Source organism: Chroicocephalus ridibundus, chromosome 1 (assembly GCF_963924245.1).
Source record: "Chroicocephalus ridibundus chromosome 1, bChrRid1.1, whole genome shotgun sequence".
NCBI lineage: Eukaryota > Metazoa > Chordata > Aves > Charadriiformes > Laridae > Chroicocephalus > Chroicocephalus ridibundus.
The window spans coordinates 93,278,357-93,296,525 of NC_086284.1; the positions used below are offsets into that span (position 1 = coordinate 93,278,357).

General features: G+C 33.3%; 1 protein-coding gene across 4 annotated transcripts in view; it reads right to left on the reverse strand.

Moving 5' to 3' along the window:
* Positions 1-18,169, reverse strand: part of DMD (dystrophin) — a 1,176,878-nt gene that overhangs the window by 587,475 nt on the left and 571,234 nt on the right. For all 4 annotated transcript variants that reach the window (XM_063343608.1, XM_063343591.1, XM_063343600.1 and 1 more), the window contains one exon: positions 15,475-15,625. In XM_063343608.1, coding sequence (XP_063199678.1) covers positions 15,475-15,625 — 151 coding nt within the window. The remainder of the gene's footprint in view (positions 1-15,474; positions 15,626-18,169) is intronic.

An 18,169-nucleotide genomic window follows, 5' to 3' on the forward strand; every position in this document is an offset into this window, starting at 1 on the left:
GAATACCCTTACAAAACTTACCTTGCAGAATTACCCTTACTGAATAATTTTATTCTGCACAGTCTTCTGCAGACATAGAGAAAAGTGTAAACTAAATTCTTACGTGGTCTTACTTTTCCGTCAATGGCTTTAGCCTCAGATCTGCACTGGTAAGTTCACTTAATTGTGAGAGAAAAGCAGTGAAGCCACTAGAAACTTAATTCTTCAGTACTGATTTTATTTAAATGGAATGCCATCCAAAAAAATCTGACAAATTACCATTTACAATGTCACTCCATTTAACAAAGAGAGGCTGCTGAGATTTTTCCAATGGAAAAAAAAAATTGAAATGGCATAAAACACAGTAAAGAACCTCTTATCTCTCTGTATGTTTTTTTGACTTTTGGGTAAGGCTTGAATAAAAAAGTTCTGGAGCTACATTATAGCTACATTAGGATTTTTGTTGACTATAGATGACAGGATAATCAGCTAGGAGGCAATGTTATAGGTTTCTAGATTATCCCCAAACATTTTTTTGATTATGACAATTGGACAATTTTTATATACTTGATAGATTATGGCAGATGATAGTTCTGACTCATACTAGGATTGTATATGTTGGAGTGACAGCCATAGGGGATTGGAAATATGCAATGGAGGGGAAGAGTTTGTATCTAAGACAGATACTGGTCATTGTTCTGAACAACTTAAATGGCCATGATAATGTAATAGGAATTATTTTATTTTTAAATAGTGTTTATAGATGAAGAGGTGCTTCAGAAATAATTCCACGCAGAAAGGGAATGTTCCCAATCGGTGTTACGACCACATACTCATCCACATACCATATTTTATGCTGAAATATGCACATTAGTTCCTTTTCACTAAACTCTAATTGGTACTTGTCCTGATCTGTCATTGTTCAAAAACTGATATGTTCGATGTATATATTCAGATATATGTGTGGAAATCACCAGTCCATGCTCTCATGTCAGACAGTCAAGATCTGAAGTTTTCACTGCTGTAATCACAGCTGTGCAGGACTGAATTTGTTTGAATGCACAGGGCATCACTTGCCCTCGCTTTTCTTTGATGTCAGAAACTTAAAACCTGTATTATACAAGCCAATGGCAAGCAAAGGACAATGTCAATTTCTAATATTGTGATTTTTCTGTTTTGCTACTTCTTAGACTCTCTTTAGATTCTTTCTGATTCATAAAATACTTAAAAATCATTTTTCTCAACCTATTTTCTGAGAAACCTTACCTAATTCAGAGGATAAAAGAGCATCAAAATCTTAGAGATTAAAAAGATCTTAAAAACTATAGCTACTTAAACCCCAAGATCTTAAGAACTATATAGTATTGTACAAATCAAATCCAACAATTCATCTAATAATGGCACAGTGACAGATTCAAGAGAGATTGAGTTAACTGTAGTAAAGTAAGAACAGTCAAAAGTGAGAACACTCAAAATCTGAAGTTTCATAATTACATTTAAACATATTTTAATGCTTTAAAGTCAGGGTGTTTTTTATTTTTAGAATTTTTTTTAGCAATTGTGTGGCAGAATTTTGTAAAAAAAATACTTAATCTATTGTTATATTACTTCATCACTTTCTTAATGTGCCCAATTATTATGAAGCTATTATGATATGACAGTCTCTTAATATTCAAAATCTCTACCTACCCTTGTTTATACAGTTTCTAAATTTGTACTGTCTTCATGAGATCAAGCGTAGCTAACATGATTAATTTCTGCCATCACGATAAACTGTCTCTGAGGTCAAGGGTCTTCAACTGAAGATTTTTAAATCACTGTTATATAATAGCTGCTGATATTAACCTAAAAAAATGACTATGTATGTACTACTTGAAGTACTCCTGATAGCATTGTAATACAAAGATACCGTACGGACATAAAATTAAATAAACCGCCTTAATTAGGATTCTAAAATTCTAAACAAATTTTAATACCTATCTCTCTCTGTGTCACACAAACTACTGCCAAAACAAAATGGTAAAAAAGTCCACATATTGAGAACAACTCGACAGGTCTACCCTAAAATAGGGTACAGTAAGTTCTTGTATTGTGCTCATTTTGATTTTAAAATGCAACTTACAAAAACTTTCATGCTAAAGTAGAAACTAAAATTTCTAGACTTGTTACATTTTAACTGATGCTTTATTTTCTGCATGAGATATTACTCATAAGGACACTTCAAAGACACAGCAATAAATTGTACTATATTCCGAGCTTTTAGAAAGAGAATTTAAGCATATATTATGAGCTTCTCTCTATAATATTAGTTCATATTTGTATGCTGTTGTTCTGTTTTTGGAGGGGTGTGAACAATTTCAGAACAGATGTAAGAAATACGGGATATGCATACATGCCTTTTACCAATATTCTGGTCATAAATGAACCTCAGAGAATGGGGCACATACCATCGTATTGTAACATAGGTCAAAAATATTTTTTTAATGGGATCATATTGAACATAATTTCACTTGCTGTCTTTCCATTAATTGCAAAATTTAACCTCAGTTTATATGTTCACAGTAAATGCTCTAAGGTTATCTTTTGCTTTTCTTCTGCTGCCATGTGCTCAATAGAATCGGTCCCACTGCCAGAAAGCACATGCTTTTTTCAGAGATACGAACATGAGAGTCAAGTAAATTAGGATGATTTTAAAAATTTGCAAATAAGACAAACAGCCATGAGATAATTACATTTCATTAAAGTGATTTTTATTCCTAAATGTGTTATTCTTTCCTCAAATCACTAACAGTATTATTACACATGGTCCAACCTTACAGGCAGGACAAAATATATCATAAGTCATAATGTCTATTTGTCAAAATCTAAGATGTAGGCATTTTTTTAATTAGAGAGATTGGATTAAGAACAAAATTTTATTTAAAGATTGTGTTCTGAAAATGCACTGAGAAGGTTACCCTAAGGGTCATGTATGAAAACATCATGTCTTTAAAATGCATAAAGTCTGTTGAGAGCTGACTAGAAACCAATCAACTGAAAAGAAACAAACAGAAACCTGGTAAAGGCATTCAATATTATCACTAGATTAGTCCTCTAACTTTCTAAGACAAACAGGACTATGATTTCCACCAAGCAACATCCATTGTTGTCAGAGCTTCCTTCCCTCCTTTCCTGATTTTAAAGTTTATCCCACTTGTTCTTCTATTATTATTTTTTATTCTTCTATTATTATAGAAGAGAGAAAACGAAGCAGCACATGCATCAGTACAATTGAAAGTACAGTCTACCTCTAGGAACAAAGAATGCAAACCTTGCTCACAGCCTTGAGGACTCTTACAATGGAAAACAACAATTCTGAAAAAGATCTGAAAGCATGAGAATAGTGGACAGAGGAAAGTGGTAAAGAATCGGTTATGCCTGGAGTTTTCATTGTGACACAGACAAAGGAGTTAACAAAATCCTTTGAAGGCATATAAAGAAATGGAGAGGTTATGCTTCCTCTGTATTTTGCTCAAATACAGTTGTCACTGAAATTCTGCACCTACAGTACAGGAAAAATATTGTAAAAGGTGGACAAAATCAGGAATGCCAAGTCATCTGCAAAATCATTAGGTTTAGTCATCGCTAAACAGTAATGAAAAAACTGTTCATTTCTTTATGAATTTAATTAAAGAGTGACTATGAATATGTGGGGGGAAAAACATAGAAAACTTTAATTCTAGTGTTTCCTGTAGCTTTTAAAAATAAACTTGAATTCTATCATGGGAAAACATAGAATCTTAGAATGGTTTGTGTTGGAAGGGACCTTAAAATCATCTAGTTCCAACCCCCTGCCCTGGGCAGGGACACCTCCCACTAGACCAGGCTGCTCAAAGCCCCATCCAGCCTGGCCTTGAACACCTCCAGGGATGGAGCATCCACAACCTCCCTGGGCAACCTGTTCCAATGTCTCACCACCCTCACAGTACAGAATTTCTTCCTAATATCTAATCTAAATCTCCCCTCTTTCAGTTTAAAACTGTTACCCCTCATCCTATTGCTCCACTCCCTGATAAAGAGGCCCTCCCCTCTTTAAGTACTGGAAGGCTGCTGTAATTTCTCCCTGGAGCCTTCTCTTCTCAGGCCTGAACAACCCCAAGTGTCTCACTCTGTCTTCATAAGACAGGTGCTCCATGGTAACCTAGACATAGCGTCAGCAGCATTTCAAATATAAATGAAGTACAAATATCCATTAAAAGCATTAACTTTCAGTTTAGTAACAAATATTTCTTGATTAATATTAAATATTCAACATATTCTATAGAACTGCCCCTTTCATAGGTTTTGTGGATTCTGTAGAAACAAAAAAAGATACAGTAAATGTACTCCTTTTTATATGATTCACTTTTATACTAAAATGATTATCAGGATGATACATTTATTCTTCTAACTTTTTTAAAGCTTACAGTAGACCACCATAAAGTCCCTTTTTTATTAGTCTCCTCCATCATAAAAGAAACTACACTAGTAATTTTAACAGATCCATAGAGTTTTGACATAAAAAACCTCAATAACACAACAAGCTCCTGGCTATACACTAAACACTATGTCTATTTGATATTTGGTGATTAATAATTTAGGATTTTCAAACTGTCAAAGTTGCTATGCTCCAAAAGCATGAGTTCCTCTAGCAGAAACATCAAGTCACTAGAATTAACTGTTGGACTGCTTTTCTGTTATTATTTTTAAAACAAAATGTCTACTGTTTGGGTATTTCCTTTTTAAAACAAACTGAAGAACACAATGATGATCAGTATATCAACATAATTTCATTGCATTGATATTTTGGCAAAGTCTTTGTATTATTCAAACTTATGAAATCACTCCTATTGTTATCTTGCAGAGCATTCAGACACTAAAGCGCTCTCACATAGCTTCCCTTGCTTACGGCAGGGTTGGAGCAAGGTTTTGAGAATCATCAGTCTTGTGTAACAGGAGCCATTGCTGAAGGCATTACAGTTACAAAAGAGGTAATGAAATAGGGTAGTGATAGTAAATTTAGAAAGTACCAGAGCAGGCTTCATTTGAGGCAGCTAAGGGTTGCAGCAATATCACAAGGTACTTTCCTAGGTGCGTGTGTTGCTCTGTGTCACTAAATCCTGTAACGCTCAGTAGGATTGTAAGGGCTAACAAAAGACTCAAAAGAAAAGATGCTGCCAGTCATCATAAATGAGATTGGTGTGTCTTCCAAAAATCAAAGCATAAATACATAAATAATACACCTTATGGGTCCAGTATGCTAGAGTACCCACTTTTTTTTGTAGAGTACATAATTTTGACAATATTCTAAAATCATCAAGATAAATCACAAAATCATTAAACCCAATCACAATCACTATTTTCATTCTACTCCTAAACTCTTTGTTCTGTATTGATCACAAATGCAATGTTTGCAACCAGTATGATTCTAGCTCTGAGCTCTTCAGAGAAAGCCCAGCTAAAACTGAGGCCCCACCACAGCAGACAATGTGCAATTACAGAAAAACACTCCTTGTCCTGAAGCCTTTATAACTAATAGAAAACACGACAGTACTTTGTGTTATCAGAGCGGTTCCTGGGATCTACTCTACTCCTAGACAAGAGCTACCAAATATTCATTTAGAACAGATTTTAATGTATTCTAAGGACAAAAAGCTCTTGAACGGTTCAGCTTCATTTAGAAAGAATCTTTCTCTCTGGAAAGTTAGGTCTACTAAATCAAAATACCCCTAGTTGTATTTTTCCTTAAAGGCATCAGTTGACTAAAATACCAGCCAACCCACTGATTAAACCCAATGATTTACACACAGTGTATAGAGGATATGGTGAGATACCTCATAATACTGTGAAACTGGCAGATATTTGCCATCCTAATATAGTAATTGTACATTTGAAAAGCTGCTCAAAATATTTTCTCTTTCATTTCTTCTTTCCCTTCTCCTAGCATTTTTGGACTGGAGTGTCCTGTATAGATTAATGTACTGTAAGGGTTTACTGCCTTCTTTAAAAACCGAACCAAAACAAAACTCCAGAAACCATTCTGAAATCAGCAAAATTCTGAGATACGTACATCTCAAATTTCATATAGTCAGACAATGAGCACAGCAGTCTATTACATTTTTGTTCCAATCAATGCATAAACTGGAATTTGTCACACTCCACAATTCATTACACATCATTAAATCATTCAATAAAGAGTGAAGCTTTTAAACAATCTGAATATGTGTGGCAAAAGGGCATGTTTATCTCTCCTTTTTATTCAGAATCAAGGCAGAATTATTCTTTGAATTTAGAAAGTATTCAGCAAATGTAAAATATTTAGACCTATAAAATAAAAGATTTTTTTCTATAGTGGTCTCACTTGCATTGTGAAAAGTCAAACAGACTAAAAAAATTTTGTAGTTTTTATAGAGATTTTTTAATCCATTGCAAGCTTAGATTTTGAGTGAGAAGCTACAGCATATCTGTATTGTATTCATTTTTTAGAAGATTAACTAGGCAGTATAATATTTTCTGCCTGTAGAACTATAACAGAAAAAAAAGACTGAGATCAAACAGTGTCTACTATAAATATCTAATGTCGTCCTGAAAATCTGCCATAAGCTTTACTGAAATTATATGACTTTTTTTCTTTTTTAGTTTTTAGTTTTAGAAGGAAAATTAATTGCATACACCACTGCAAGCCAGCATGATGCCAGCAACAAAAGTGAGAACAAATTTCTTAGAGCTTCTTCAGAGCTCTAAAAAGGACAAAAGAAAGAAGTAACCACCATCTAAAATGTTTTCTGACAAGTAATTGTTGGTAATGAAGTATTTGATAACTCTTTAACAAAACAAGTTAAATTGTTTTAAAGAAATTACTTTTTGGAAAATAATTAATTCAGTTTTCAATCTGGCTTTTTTAAGTTTATATGACTGACCTCTCTGATTATCTGTTGGTCCGTCTTCCACCCTAACCTTCCCCCATAGTTTTAAATATTTTGACTAATTTTAAACAAATATGATTTCTATTCTATTGATTTGAATTCTAATTTAGAAAATTAGAATTATAGAAAATAATGACATTTTATAAGTATTTTTTTTAAAAGGCAACCAGATAAAGAAAACCAGATACTATTGGTCACTAACAGAAGAATAGGTGTAGTGTGTAGACCTTAGTAAACAGCTGAGAATTCACGCAAAAAATAAACACCGTATAAAGCCCCCCACAGTGGAAAATGTTTCAACTGGAACTTAGAGATAACTACAAAACGCAAAACCCTAGGGATTCTATTTTCAATACTTCTGGTGTTCATCGAACACACTGGAAATACAATTAATTGAAATATTTTTTATTCTCTTCTACTACATGCAGTGAATCATTCAGTGAATTTTATCTTTGTATTGTGGCAAAATGTCTAATCCAATTATGAAAATATATTTATTTTATCATGAATACATTACTTTGTAACATATTCTAGTTTGCATCAGTGCTGGTTTGCTAGTACTAGTAATCCCTAAATATTCAAAACCTGATGAAATATGCATTCAAGGGAGGAAGGAGCACACCTGCAGTAAATGCATTCTTAAATATTTTCAGATTCTTATGTTTTCATGATTGCTTATATTTTCATTTAAAAAAAAACAACCAAAAACTAAATAAAATTTTCCAATAAAATATTAATTCATTTTTTTCTGGAGAAGTTAACACATCACAGTTCACTTTCAATATTCTGGATATCTCAAAAAGGTCAAGTGACCTTCACCCTACACGTGCCTATTTTTCCTCTTTGTCTACAAAGGAAGATCAGGATTACGAGCTCAAATACAGATGCCCACTCTGGACCTGTTTTGGTGAGATGGATCGCACAGCCAAATATTAAGTAGGAAAGAAGTATGTTGGAAGTTTGCTGTAGGGCAGAAGTAGATATTTTATATAAACAACTGAAGCATGTTACCACTATTTTCATGCCTGCTACATTCTGTCTCTCTCCATAACATAACACCTTGGACAAATAAATAAGCTGACAAGTTTATCTGAAATGAACAATAAATAGTAAAATAGTCTAGCCAAAACCTCCATTCTTCAATATCCACCTATCACTGGTCAAACTCATACCCATCTGCCTTGACTCCTCTCCTTATATTAACAAACAAACAAACAAACACCTTCACAAAAGGGCCTATAAAGGTTGTTAGTAAAATGGAACTCACTGTAAAACACCTAAGTGCAAAACACAAAAGACAGTTCATCACAACCTGACAAAAATTGACTTCCAAAATTAGGATAAGTAAATTTAGCTGAAGTATTTTTTAGACAGTTTAAGGGCAAATGCTGATCCTTTGCTGTCTGCTCTGCATAAACATTAAGGTTCTCATAATGCAGGCTTTTTTTTTTCTTTAAACAGTTTACTTTTTTAAAGCAATGTAACATTAACATACTGTCTTGTCCAGTGTGCTTACTACATGGCTTTACTTTATGGCTTTCATCTAAAATAAGATGGTAATGAAAAGCTGTATGTGATGGATAGAGTTTGTAAAATCTGTTGGGATGAAAGGTTCTAAATAACATTAATAAAGCTGTCCATGAAAAGGGCCACAACAAGACCTATTTGTACTAATTTATATAATTAATATGTATAGAAAGTTATTCCCCAAGAGTTTTAGCTTTCCCTGATTGTTTTATGTAAGCATTTTTAAGGGCTAATTATTCACATCAGAAGACCTAGAAAGACTCCCAGGCTTACTAGTCATTAAGTGACATAGTTCAAATCTCCTAAATTTGTCTTATCTTCACATCTGTGCACCAACGCATCAACACCTACAGATTTAATCATATACTATAGTGACCTCTGATGCAATACGAGATGTACTTTTGAAAGACTTATGGAAGCAAACCAGATAAATGTTTTGATAGGCAAAAGAACCAATATCATCCTCCTTCAAAGAAGTCATTTAGTCGCTCATTTTCCAAATCTTCCAAGACATGGTCAGACTAACTACTCTATTTATACCATGGCAAAAGCATTAATAAATTTGCTGAATCTGTGTTATCTGTGTATTATCTCTACATGCCACTGATTACAAATGTCCAGATTAGCCCTGAAAGTAGGATAAATTCATTCGTATGAAAAAATTCCATCCTCCATTTCCTTTACCTTTTATAGAAGCACAAAAAAATGCTTGTGAAATGGTTATAAACCTCACTCTCTTTCCCACATCTCCATGTGCTAGTACCACTTGAACTGGTGAGGATGAATCCCCCAAACAGTGAGGCAGTTACAGTCAGGTACCAGAAAGTTTGACTGATCCAGTCTAAGCGCATTGTTTTCTCCAAGACAGAGAAAAAAACCCATGTTTATTCATTCTTGTAATGTATAAAAATTATGTCACTATGCATCTACGTGTGCTAGTAGTTATTTCAAAAAGTTTCATAATGAAATGATTGAAAAATGCATCCTAACTAATTACTTACGAGATTTAATTCAGCTATCTGAATAAGCAATGCCAGGATTTACAATAAAACCTAAATATAGGTATGCATTGTCATCTAATGGTGCAAGAGTACGCAGAACCACACAAGCAACTTTAAATTTATTATTTTTTACAGCCTTCAGACATTTTAATGTCCCGCTACCAGTAGCAACAAATTAATTAAAAACTTTTAATAGGATACAGTAAATTAGGAATGAAGAATAATGTAGAACTGTGTGCAGTAGAGAAGAAGAAATAACTGATACAATTATGAAACAATACTTCTTATAGCTTTACATGACAAGAAAATGATTTTACTACAAATTCAGGATAAACTATTTTGACATTTCATAACTTCCATTAGTAGTAGCAACAAGAGTGAGGAAACTTTTAACAGTAAAGGAAGGTTTTTAGGAGTTTTATATACCCAGAAACATATTGCTTATAAAGATTACAATGTTATTTAATATTTTGCTTGGCATAAGAAAGAAGCAGGAACTATTTTACTAGGAACTGTGATGTCCTCCCCTTATTAACTGAAAATGAAGTCTTACCACTGCTATAGCACTTCAGTTGAGAAAGGCCCGTGAATTTGTTTTTAAGATGACCTTAAACCAGAAAAAGAAGTGTTTTTCTCAGTTAGGGCCCAGGTGTCTGATGCAGAGCTCACATATATTGTTTGAAACATTTCCACTGAGACCTTAGAAACTATGGACAAACCACAGCATATCACTGAGTCTAGGGTTTCTTTCTTAGGGGCAGCAGCGTGCTGCACTCAGACGCATTTGATAAGAGGGTGATAATCAGTAAAAAGAAAACCAGTAAGCTTCTCTGAATATATGATCCAGTCAATATGTAAGTAAGAATTTATGGCGTTCGTGTAGGCTGGCTATCATGTTTAGAACATTTTAGTGCTTACTTCAGAACATCAGTCAAAGTACTAAGGATGTGAAAAATTGTGAGGAGAACCTTAATGAAAAAAAAAGACTGCAGAATCTTTTTTCTACATAATTGCAAGGGAAATTGTGATTTTGGTATTAATAAAATATTAGCCAATAATACATTCCTGCCAGATATATAGCTTTCCAGATATGCCCTTGCAATATGAAGGACATTGTAGTATGTATCATGATCATTCTAATGAAAGATTCCTCAAAAACAATGCTAAATTGGTTCCTCATTGATTCCACATTCTAAATTTTCTGTTTTTTGTGAATCATTAAACAATCATAGACATCTCTTTGACCAGAAAGAATATTTTGCTACATTTCTATATTTCCCTGAAAATATTTCATATCACCAAAAAACACTACTCAAAATTGAACTAGGTGGAACAAAATTGATCCAAATGGAACAAAACTGAACCATTTAAACTCAAATGGAATCCAAACTGGAACAACAAGAATCAGAGATTATTGGCATAACCTTTACCACTCAGTAAAGCAGGAAATAAATCTAAAATATGAAACCCACAATTATTATATAAAAAAGTATTTTTACAAGTTTTGTATTTAGGGGAAAACAGAATAAACTATCCCCCCACTTACCACTATGTTTTTGTGGTAGGAGAATATGTGGCCTCAAGCACTGAAATACTTTTTTTCTCTCTCATATCCTCTGATTCCATTTCTGCTGTATTCCAGAACAAACTGTTTAAATTTAGTGGTTATTAAATCATCAATGTCCATATAATCCAATTTAGATATAAAAGAGAGAAATTATTAGCATGACCATGACTTCCAGCACTGAAGCCTCAATTCTCTGTATCTTTTTACTTTAAACATCTACAAGACAAAAATGTGATGTTCCTGACATTATAGTGCAGTGGAAGGAAGGTCCAGAGAAGGCATGAGTCATTCACAAGCCTTTGTAGGCTTGGATAAGTACTCTACAATGTAAATGCTGGACAAATCAATATATGAACAATTTAAGAGAGATCTATAACTTACAAGAAATTTCTGTACCCACAGTATCCTCAGAAGGCTGAGTATAATTAATAAGGCCACCACCCAATAATTTCAAAATCTTATTGATTATTTAAGGTCCTCTGTGACCTTAAAAAATAAACATAATATCCTTGATAATTACACCTGTAAATGAAAGTAAATACTTGAGAAATTAATAATAACAGCAATATTTTTGAAACAATGAAATTATAGAAAATAAAGTTCAGCCCTTGCCCGTTTTGTGGGAAGTACATATCACTGACAAGTCCCGATAGGTGAATATCACAAACACAAAGAAATTGTTCCAAAATTCAGACCCAAAACCTAATTATTTTACTATTAAAAAAAACGCACCACCGGAAATAATAAAATAAAGTTAAACTTCCAACCCAAAAGTGGATACTAAATATAGACTGCTGAGCAATTCTTAATACCAGTGTAAAGAACAAATATTCTGGATGTTCTATATTTTTAAAATAAGAATACTATTTTTAAATTCTCAGGTAATGATTCAGGAACGTAACTTGACAGTCTAGTTCTGAAACTGTTGAAGAATTCATCTTCTTGTAGCTGTGTTTTTAGCATTTACCTATGGCACACCAACACCCTCCCCCCTGCACCCCCCTGCACCACCCCCCCCAATTCTTCTTTGCTTCTTTGCTGTATATTAACCTGGCATTAATTTCCAGTACAACCTATACTTTTTTTTCTTTTGCATATGAAATGGAATATAGATTGGGGCTACAAGGCAGATCACAAGCAAACAAATGAAATAACAAATTTTAGATAGATGATTGCAAACAATATTCTAACATTCAGCCATGGTAAGATCCAACCATAAAATAGAGCACCTGCGCTAGCTTGATGATGGTATGGATGGTATTTCAGTCTGGATAATAGTGTGCTATTTTGAGAACTCATGTTCCAGAAAGAGGAATAGGCACAGGAAATAAGAGTCAAGGCGTCTAGCTAACATATGAAAACAGATTAGAAAACTGCAGCTTTAGTTTACCAAATGAGATCCAATAGGGAAAATGACTACAGCCTATAAGAACAGAAGGGGATAAACATCAGGGAGTAGATAAAACTGAACTACAACTCAGTCTTGGCACAAAAATAAATAAACTAAGTGCAAATGCAGGAAATTGAAGAAGTTAAAGTCACCAAGCATTAAGGAGTGAAGAGACAGAAAAACCTTTCAGTCAGAATAATGAGAGCAAAAACAATCTTTAACTACTTTCAAGACAGAGTTCAATATGTTTCAAAGGGATTATATGATGCACTATCTGTAAACCATCCTTTTAAATCCTGTGTTTCCTAATGATAAAAGAAGTCAATTACAATTTCTTAAAAACCGAAATGTGTATTTCTTTTGAACACAAGTTCTGCTCTCAAAAAGCCTTAGTGAAAAAATCACAATAAGAGTATTTAAGTATTCATGACCTGAAATGAAACAATTCTATTATTAGGTTTCATTCACATTATATATAATGCATAAATGTTGCTTAATATCATGCCAACGTGCAGAAAAAAGGAACACACCTCCCCTTCCCAAATACACCCAAAAGAATGTAATTACCTCTTAACCTATATTAACATAATCACCTAATCATACTGTTGACTGTTTCATTTTTACATTAACATTTGACTCTATGTTTTATTGAATGTTAATGAACACATTAATCTTTACTTTTCCAAAGCAGTCCTACCTAGAAATAGTATTACACATCTCAATGTTTTGTATTTTTTTTTTAAAACAGTTCCTTGTTGAATACAAGACTATTCACTTGCTTCTGAAAGCATTTTCAAACAAATCCTGTTAATTCTGCATATGGTTCACTAAGCAGCATGATCTCATTAATAAAACAAGTTGCTAATCTAGTAAATCAAAACCCTCAGCTGTTTTAACTGTTTACCTAATAGAAATTCTAATGATCTCTTCTGTCAGCCTCCCAGAAGCCTAACACTTTTCAAACAAGACCCAGCAAAATAAAGAACGAACCAATGAAGAGAATGGGAACAATATAGCTTCAGACTAAACACTCTTTCACAAATAAATGTTAACTAACATTGGGTCTGCATTCTTGAGGTTGGAATATTTTCACACTGTGTGAATTTTCATTAGAAAGGTAGTTTTGTCCATTGTACTGGACTAAATGAAATGTTTGAGAGACAAATTTGTAAGTTCCAGGGATTTCCAACACAAGGTAAAAAAGAAGAAAGAAAAAGCTTGATGGACAGCAAAAAGAAAATCTTGGTAGAAATCCATTCTGCAAACATATGTTCAAAATGTTCTCATATATTGCATAAGAAAATAAAAAATGGATAACAGATGAGAAGGAGGTTAGGTCACAGGGAAATGTAAAAGTGAAGCACTCTTGTTCTACACTGACGTCTAAGCTTCTGCATAACAAGGCATTATCTCAGAGTCTTTTAGTGTGATGTTCAATTCAGTATGAACTTCTTTCTCAATGATGACAAGAAAATAATGTTCATAATCTGTTGGGACTGTGAAATGTGCTACACACCCAATGCATTTATAACATCTATGATACCTTGGTCTAGACACTCTCAAAAATCAACCTCTTCTCAGAGAGAAAATTTTGGTTTAGAAAAAGGTTAGAAAGAAGGGAACAAACAGTTTTTCAATGGATCCAGGTTTTGGTTTGTTGCTTTTTTTTTCTTAAGTGCTCATTTGAAGCTGCTCAAGGATACCAGAATAGTGCTGAGAAGGGTGATGGAGCAGAGGCAAAGCAAAGAAGAAAGGGTAAGGCTTTGTGACACTGTATTCATCACATAGATACTCATGTCTTACTTTAGTATTTTATATGTTTTTAAAATAAATGCTTAAAACTGTGGGACAGAGAAAATGAGACAAAATTTCAGTGGAAATACACGAGCTCTGTTACCTTTTACATACACAATAAAGAGCATCTTTAACTCCTTGATGACATTCTGTCAGCCAGATCTTAGACACCTTCAGTGTTAGAAGTGTTGATAGTCATTTGCAGAAAACTATTTACCTGCTATTTTAACTACTTCAGCTTAATGTATTACTTAACAGTTATATCTTTTTTTTATACTTGCACTGCATGATTTGGTTTCTTTTCCAGTTCAGCAGTTTTACAGTCAAGAAATAGCAGTCTAAATCTTAAAGAGGTGACTCTATATATTAAAATTCAAAAGATGTGATTTATTTTTTTTAACTGTAGGCCAAGAACTAGATTAGTGTTGCATTCAGAACAAACCTGTACTTTTAATGTTAGACAGAACTAACTTCTTTCAACCCCAAATCCAGTAATTCATCAATTCAATTGTACAAATGCTGATTAGTTTAACAGGTTTTTTTTTTCCTAGGCACAGGTAGTAATTTATAACATGAATCCAGAGTTTAGTCAAGCAATGTTATTCAGCTGAACCTATCAACTTGCAAAACCTCAGTTTAGAATTAATTCTTCATACCCATTACCATTTCAATCAAACAAGAGGGAAATGAAATAAACTACCAAGAAACTAGGGTTATTATTTTCCTTATGATGCTCAAAGAGCTTGCAAGATGAAAAGCATACAAATTGGAACTGGACACATAGGAACTAAGTGGCTATTCTGTCACACTGCATTTCACAAAAAGCATCCTCAAGGTTCTTTGATTAAAATATGAAACAGGCAAAATAAGCAATACTTGCAAAACATAGTTCCTGGAATATCTTTCGTACAGCTCCATGTTTAATCACATTTCTTCCACAAGATTTTAAAATTAAGCCTGGTACTTCTGCTAGTCGTAAGTATCAAATGGAAATTAATGAGCACTTTAAATAAGACCAAATAAATATGTAACTATGAAAGTACCACAATATAACATGTTATCCTATATTTTACTCCTTTAAAAATACATTTTTAAACAAACTAGTGAAAATTCTTAGTTAACAGGGACAACAGAAATATCTAACCAAAATTGCCACCAGCCACTCAACACTAGAAATTCTCCTTAAATGAACTGCAGAACTATACAGAGTACCAAGACCTGCAAATCTCTAATCACTGCAGAAAAACAGGAAACGGGTTAATCAAACCATACCTGGAGAAATTGCTTGGTTTTCACATGACCCACGTCTCCAGCCTCTATCTGTGCTCTTGACAGCTTCTCTTCAGTTTCGGTTAGCCAAGTATTAAAACTCTTCATGTCACAATGAAAAAGCCTCCACTTTTCCAAAGATTTGTCAAACCGTCTGCAAGTATAAAAGGAGATGAAATAACTATCTATTGATACTTTATTTATTGACTACAGAAAAAAAAAAGAAGAAAAGAATGGATGTCTTAGGTTAAATTTGGTGTGATGTTGATAGCATCATGTATTAGCATTTCTAACAGTTATATCAAATGGAAACATGGTAGTACTTCTGAACAGTGAAATTATCATTAAGCATATGTGTCAGAAATCAGTGTTTTGTTGATTTTTTAATCCTTTTCAATGTTTCAAATGAATTCCATGGTCAAAACATGTTTTCAATGTACAGCCTTATTAACCCACACTAACTCACATCATAGGTACAAAACCCACAGGCCCCAGTGTAACTGAGTATACACCTCTGTCAATGATTCTAGCATGAAGAAAACATCTGTGCTGGTAAAAGGCTAACACACCTTAGTAATTTGCTGTAGCTACCAACACTGCAAGCAGTCACTGCTGGCTAAAATACTGGCTGTGTGTTGTGATTATATAATGATTTTTAGAGCCCTTTTCTAAGGGAAAATAGCTTAAAAGATCTGTGGCACGTCGGACCTACTATATCATAAGACAAAGGATGAAAAAATCCATAGACAGATTCTTAAATCCTTACTTCCCAACTTTAGTTCCATGATCCTACTATTATTATAGGATTATTATTTTTTTTTTTTTAGAAATATGAATTGCAATATGTGATATGTGATTGCAATATGTGGTATTGATGCAAAAGACTATTCTTTAAATGGAAATTGCTGCGGAGAGAGACTACCCCAAAGGGTCCCAGGCATATACGACAATCTGCTCCATTTTTACTGAGAGAAACTCATTTTGTCTGCCTCTACAATGGATATAAATGTCCATTTATTCTTATTGCAAAGAAAATGCAAGTTTCTTCAAAGGAATTTCTACTTGTGTTGTGTAAAGGTACCTTTTATTAAACCCTTTTTTCTACATACGTTTCAATTCGAGTAGTTGATATAGTTATGCAAAAATAAAAATGCCTGAAATTCGAGGATGATTGAAACAAAATTAAAATATTAAAAAATAGGGCTTTGTACAATAAGCAAGGTTGAAATTGTTACTACCGTGTCTGCAAGTCTACAGTCCACTACAAAAAAGACCATGTAAGTACTTCTGGCACTTTGGGAAGGTCTAATCTGGTTTTGTCCAGAGTGACTGATTGATCTTCTGGTTCAAGATCTGTTTCACTTAGCTACCACCAAGTACTAAGGCAATGAAACGAAGACACATTTTTTATTTTTTTTATTTTTGCAGATGATTTATATCTTAATGAATTCAGTTACCCTATGTTTTGGATTGGTGTTGAAACGTGATCACTGATCAGAGATTAGCTAGAATGTTTTGTTAGCAGATCATCATTAAATATGCTACTGTTGTTTAGTTTAATAATCCTCCATTATGGGATTATAATAGGTTTTAGGGTGTACTTAAAGGATAAAAACAAAGATGCTCAATTATTTTTCTAGGAAGTAATCTGGTTCTGTACGGACAAACTATACAATTGCTTGAATGTTAAAGAATTTAATTCTCCAAATAAAATCGTGTTAATATCAGTGAATACAGATTTTTTATTTTTTAGAAGAAAATGTAAGTTTTTCTTCTCTTCTATTGGTTATATATTCCCACTTTAGTTTTCACATTTTAAAATCTTTTAGTACCATACAGTATGAATAACACTATATCCATTCATAACTGTGTACAGAAGGATATATACTTTTCCCTAGATCTCCTTTTCTGGTAGACAAAGGATATTTATTTTGCTGAACACACCCATACAAATATGCAGTTTTCTTACTACTAACATGCTGCATATGGTAATCACTTTTGATGAATAATAAACAAAATAGAGTTGGACCATCAAGCAGTGAAACAGAGACTTTGTACTTATTCTGTTAATTTAACTGTAAGATAGGGAAAATATAAGGCATAGAAAAAGCTCACATTTAGCAATCTACGCGAATGATATTTTTTTTTAAAAAGGCATTTGATCACAGAAAGTAGTTAAATAAAAGTATTCCTTGTACTGTTCTACTAGCTTGTCATAATATGGTGAAGGAAAAAATAATAATTATTTAATTTAAAACTTTTAAAAACACATTTTAAAAGAATGAAGAAGACTTTTCAGAATCTAAATTCTGCATAGGAGAGTAGTCCTCTATCTGTGAATCAACTGGTTTTGTTCCTCAAGCAGTACTTGATTCATGGGCCCTAAGGTTAATAGCTGCAAAACACCAGAACTTTTATTTGATTTAAAAGAGAATAGTTACTGCTTAGTCCTATGCAGTCCAAACACGCATTCCAAACCACTCTAATAAATGACAACACGTTCAGTAAATTTCATTGGAAATGGACACAGATAAACTATCAGAATAGATTAGGTAATTTTTACTATATCGATTTTAATATGGCTGCATGTCTGATAAAGCCACAGCAAAGCAAGTGTCAGAGCTCAGCACTGATTGACCGAATATCAGTCATGCCATTAATAGCGACAACAGATCAAGATGGAGAAAGATGCAGCCTG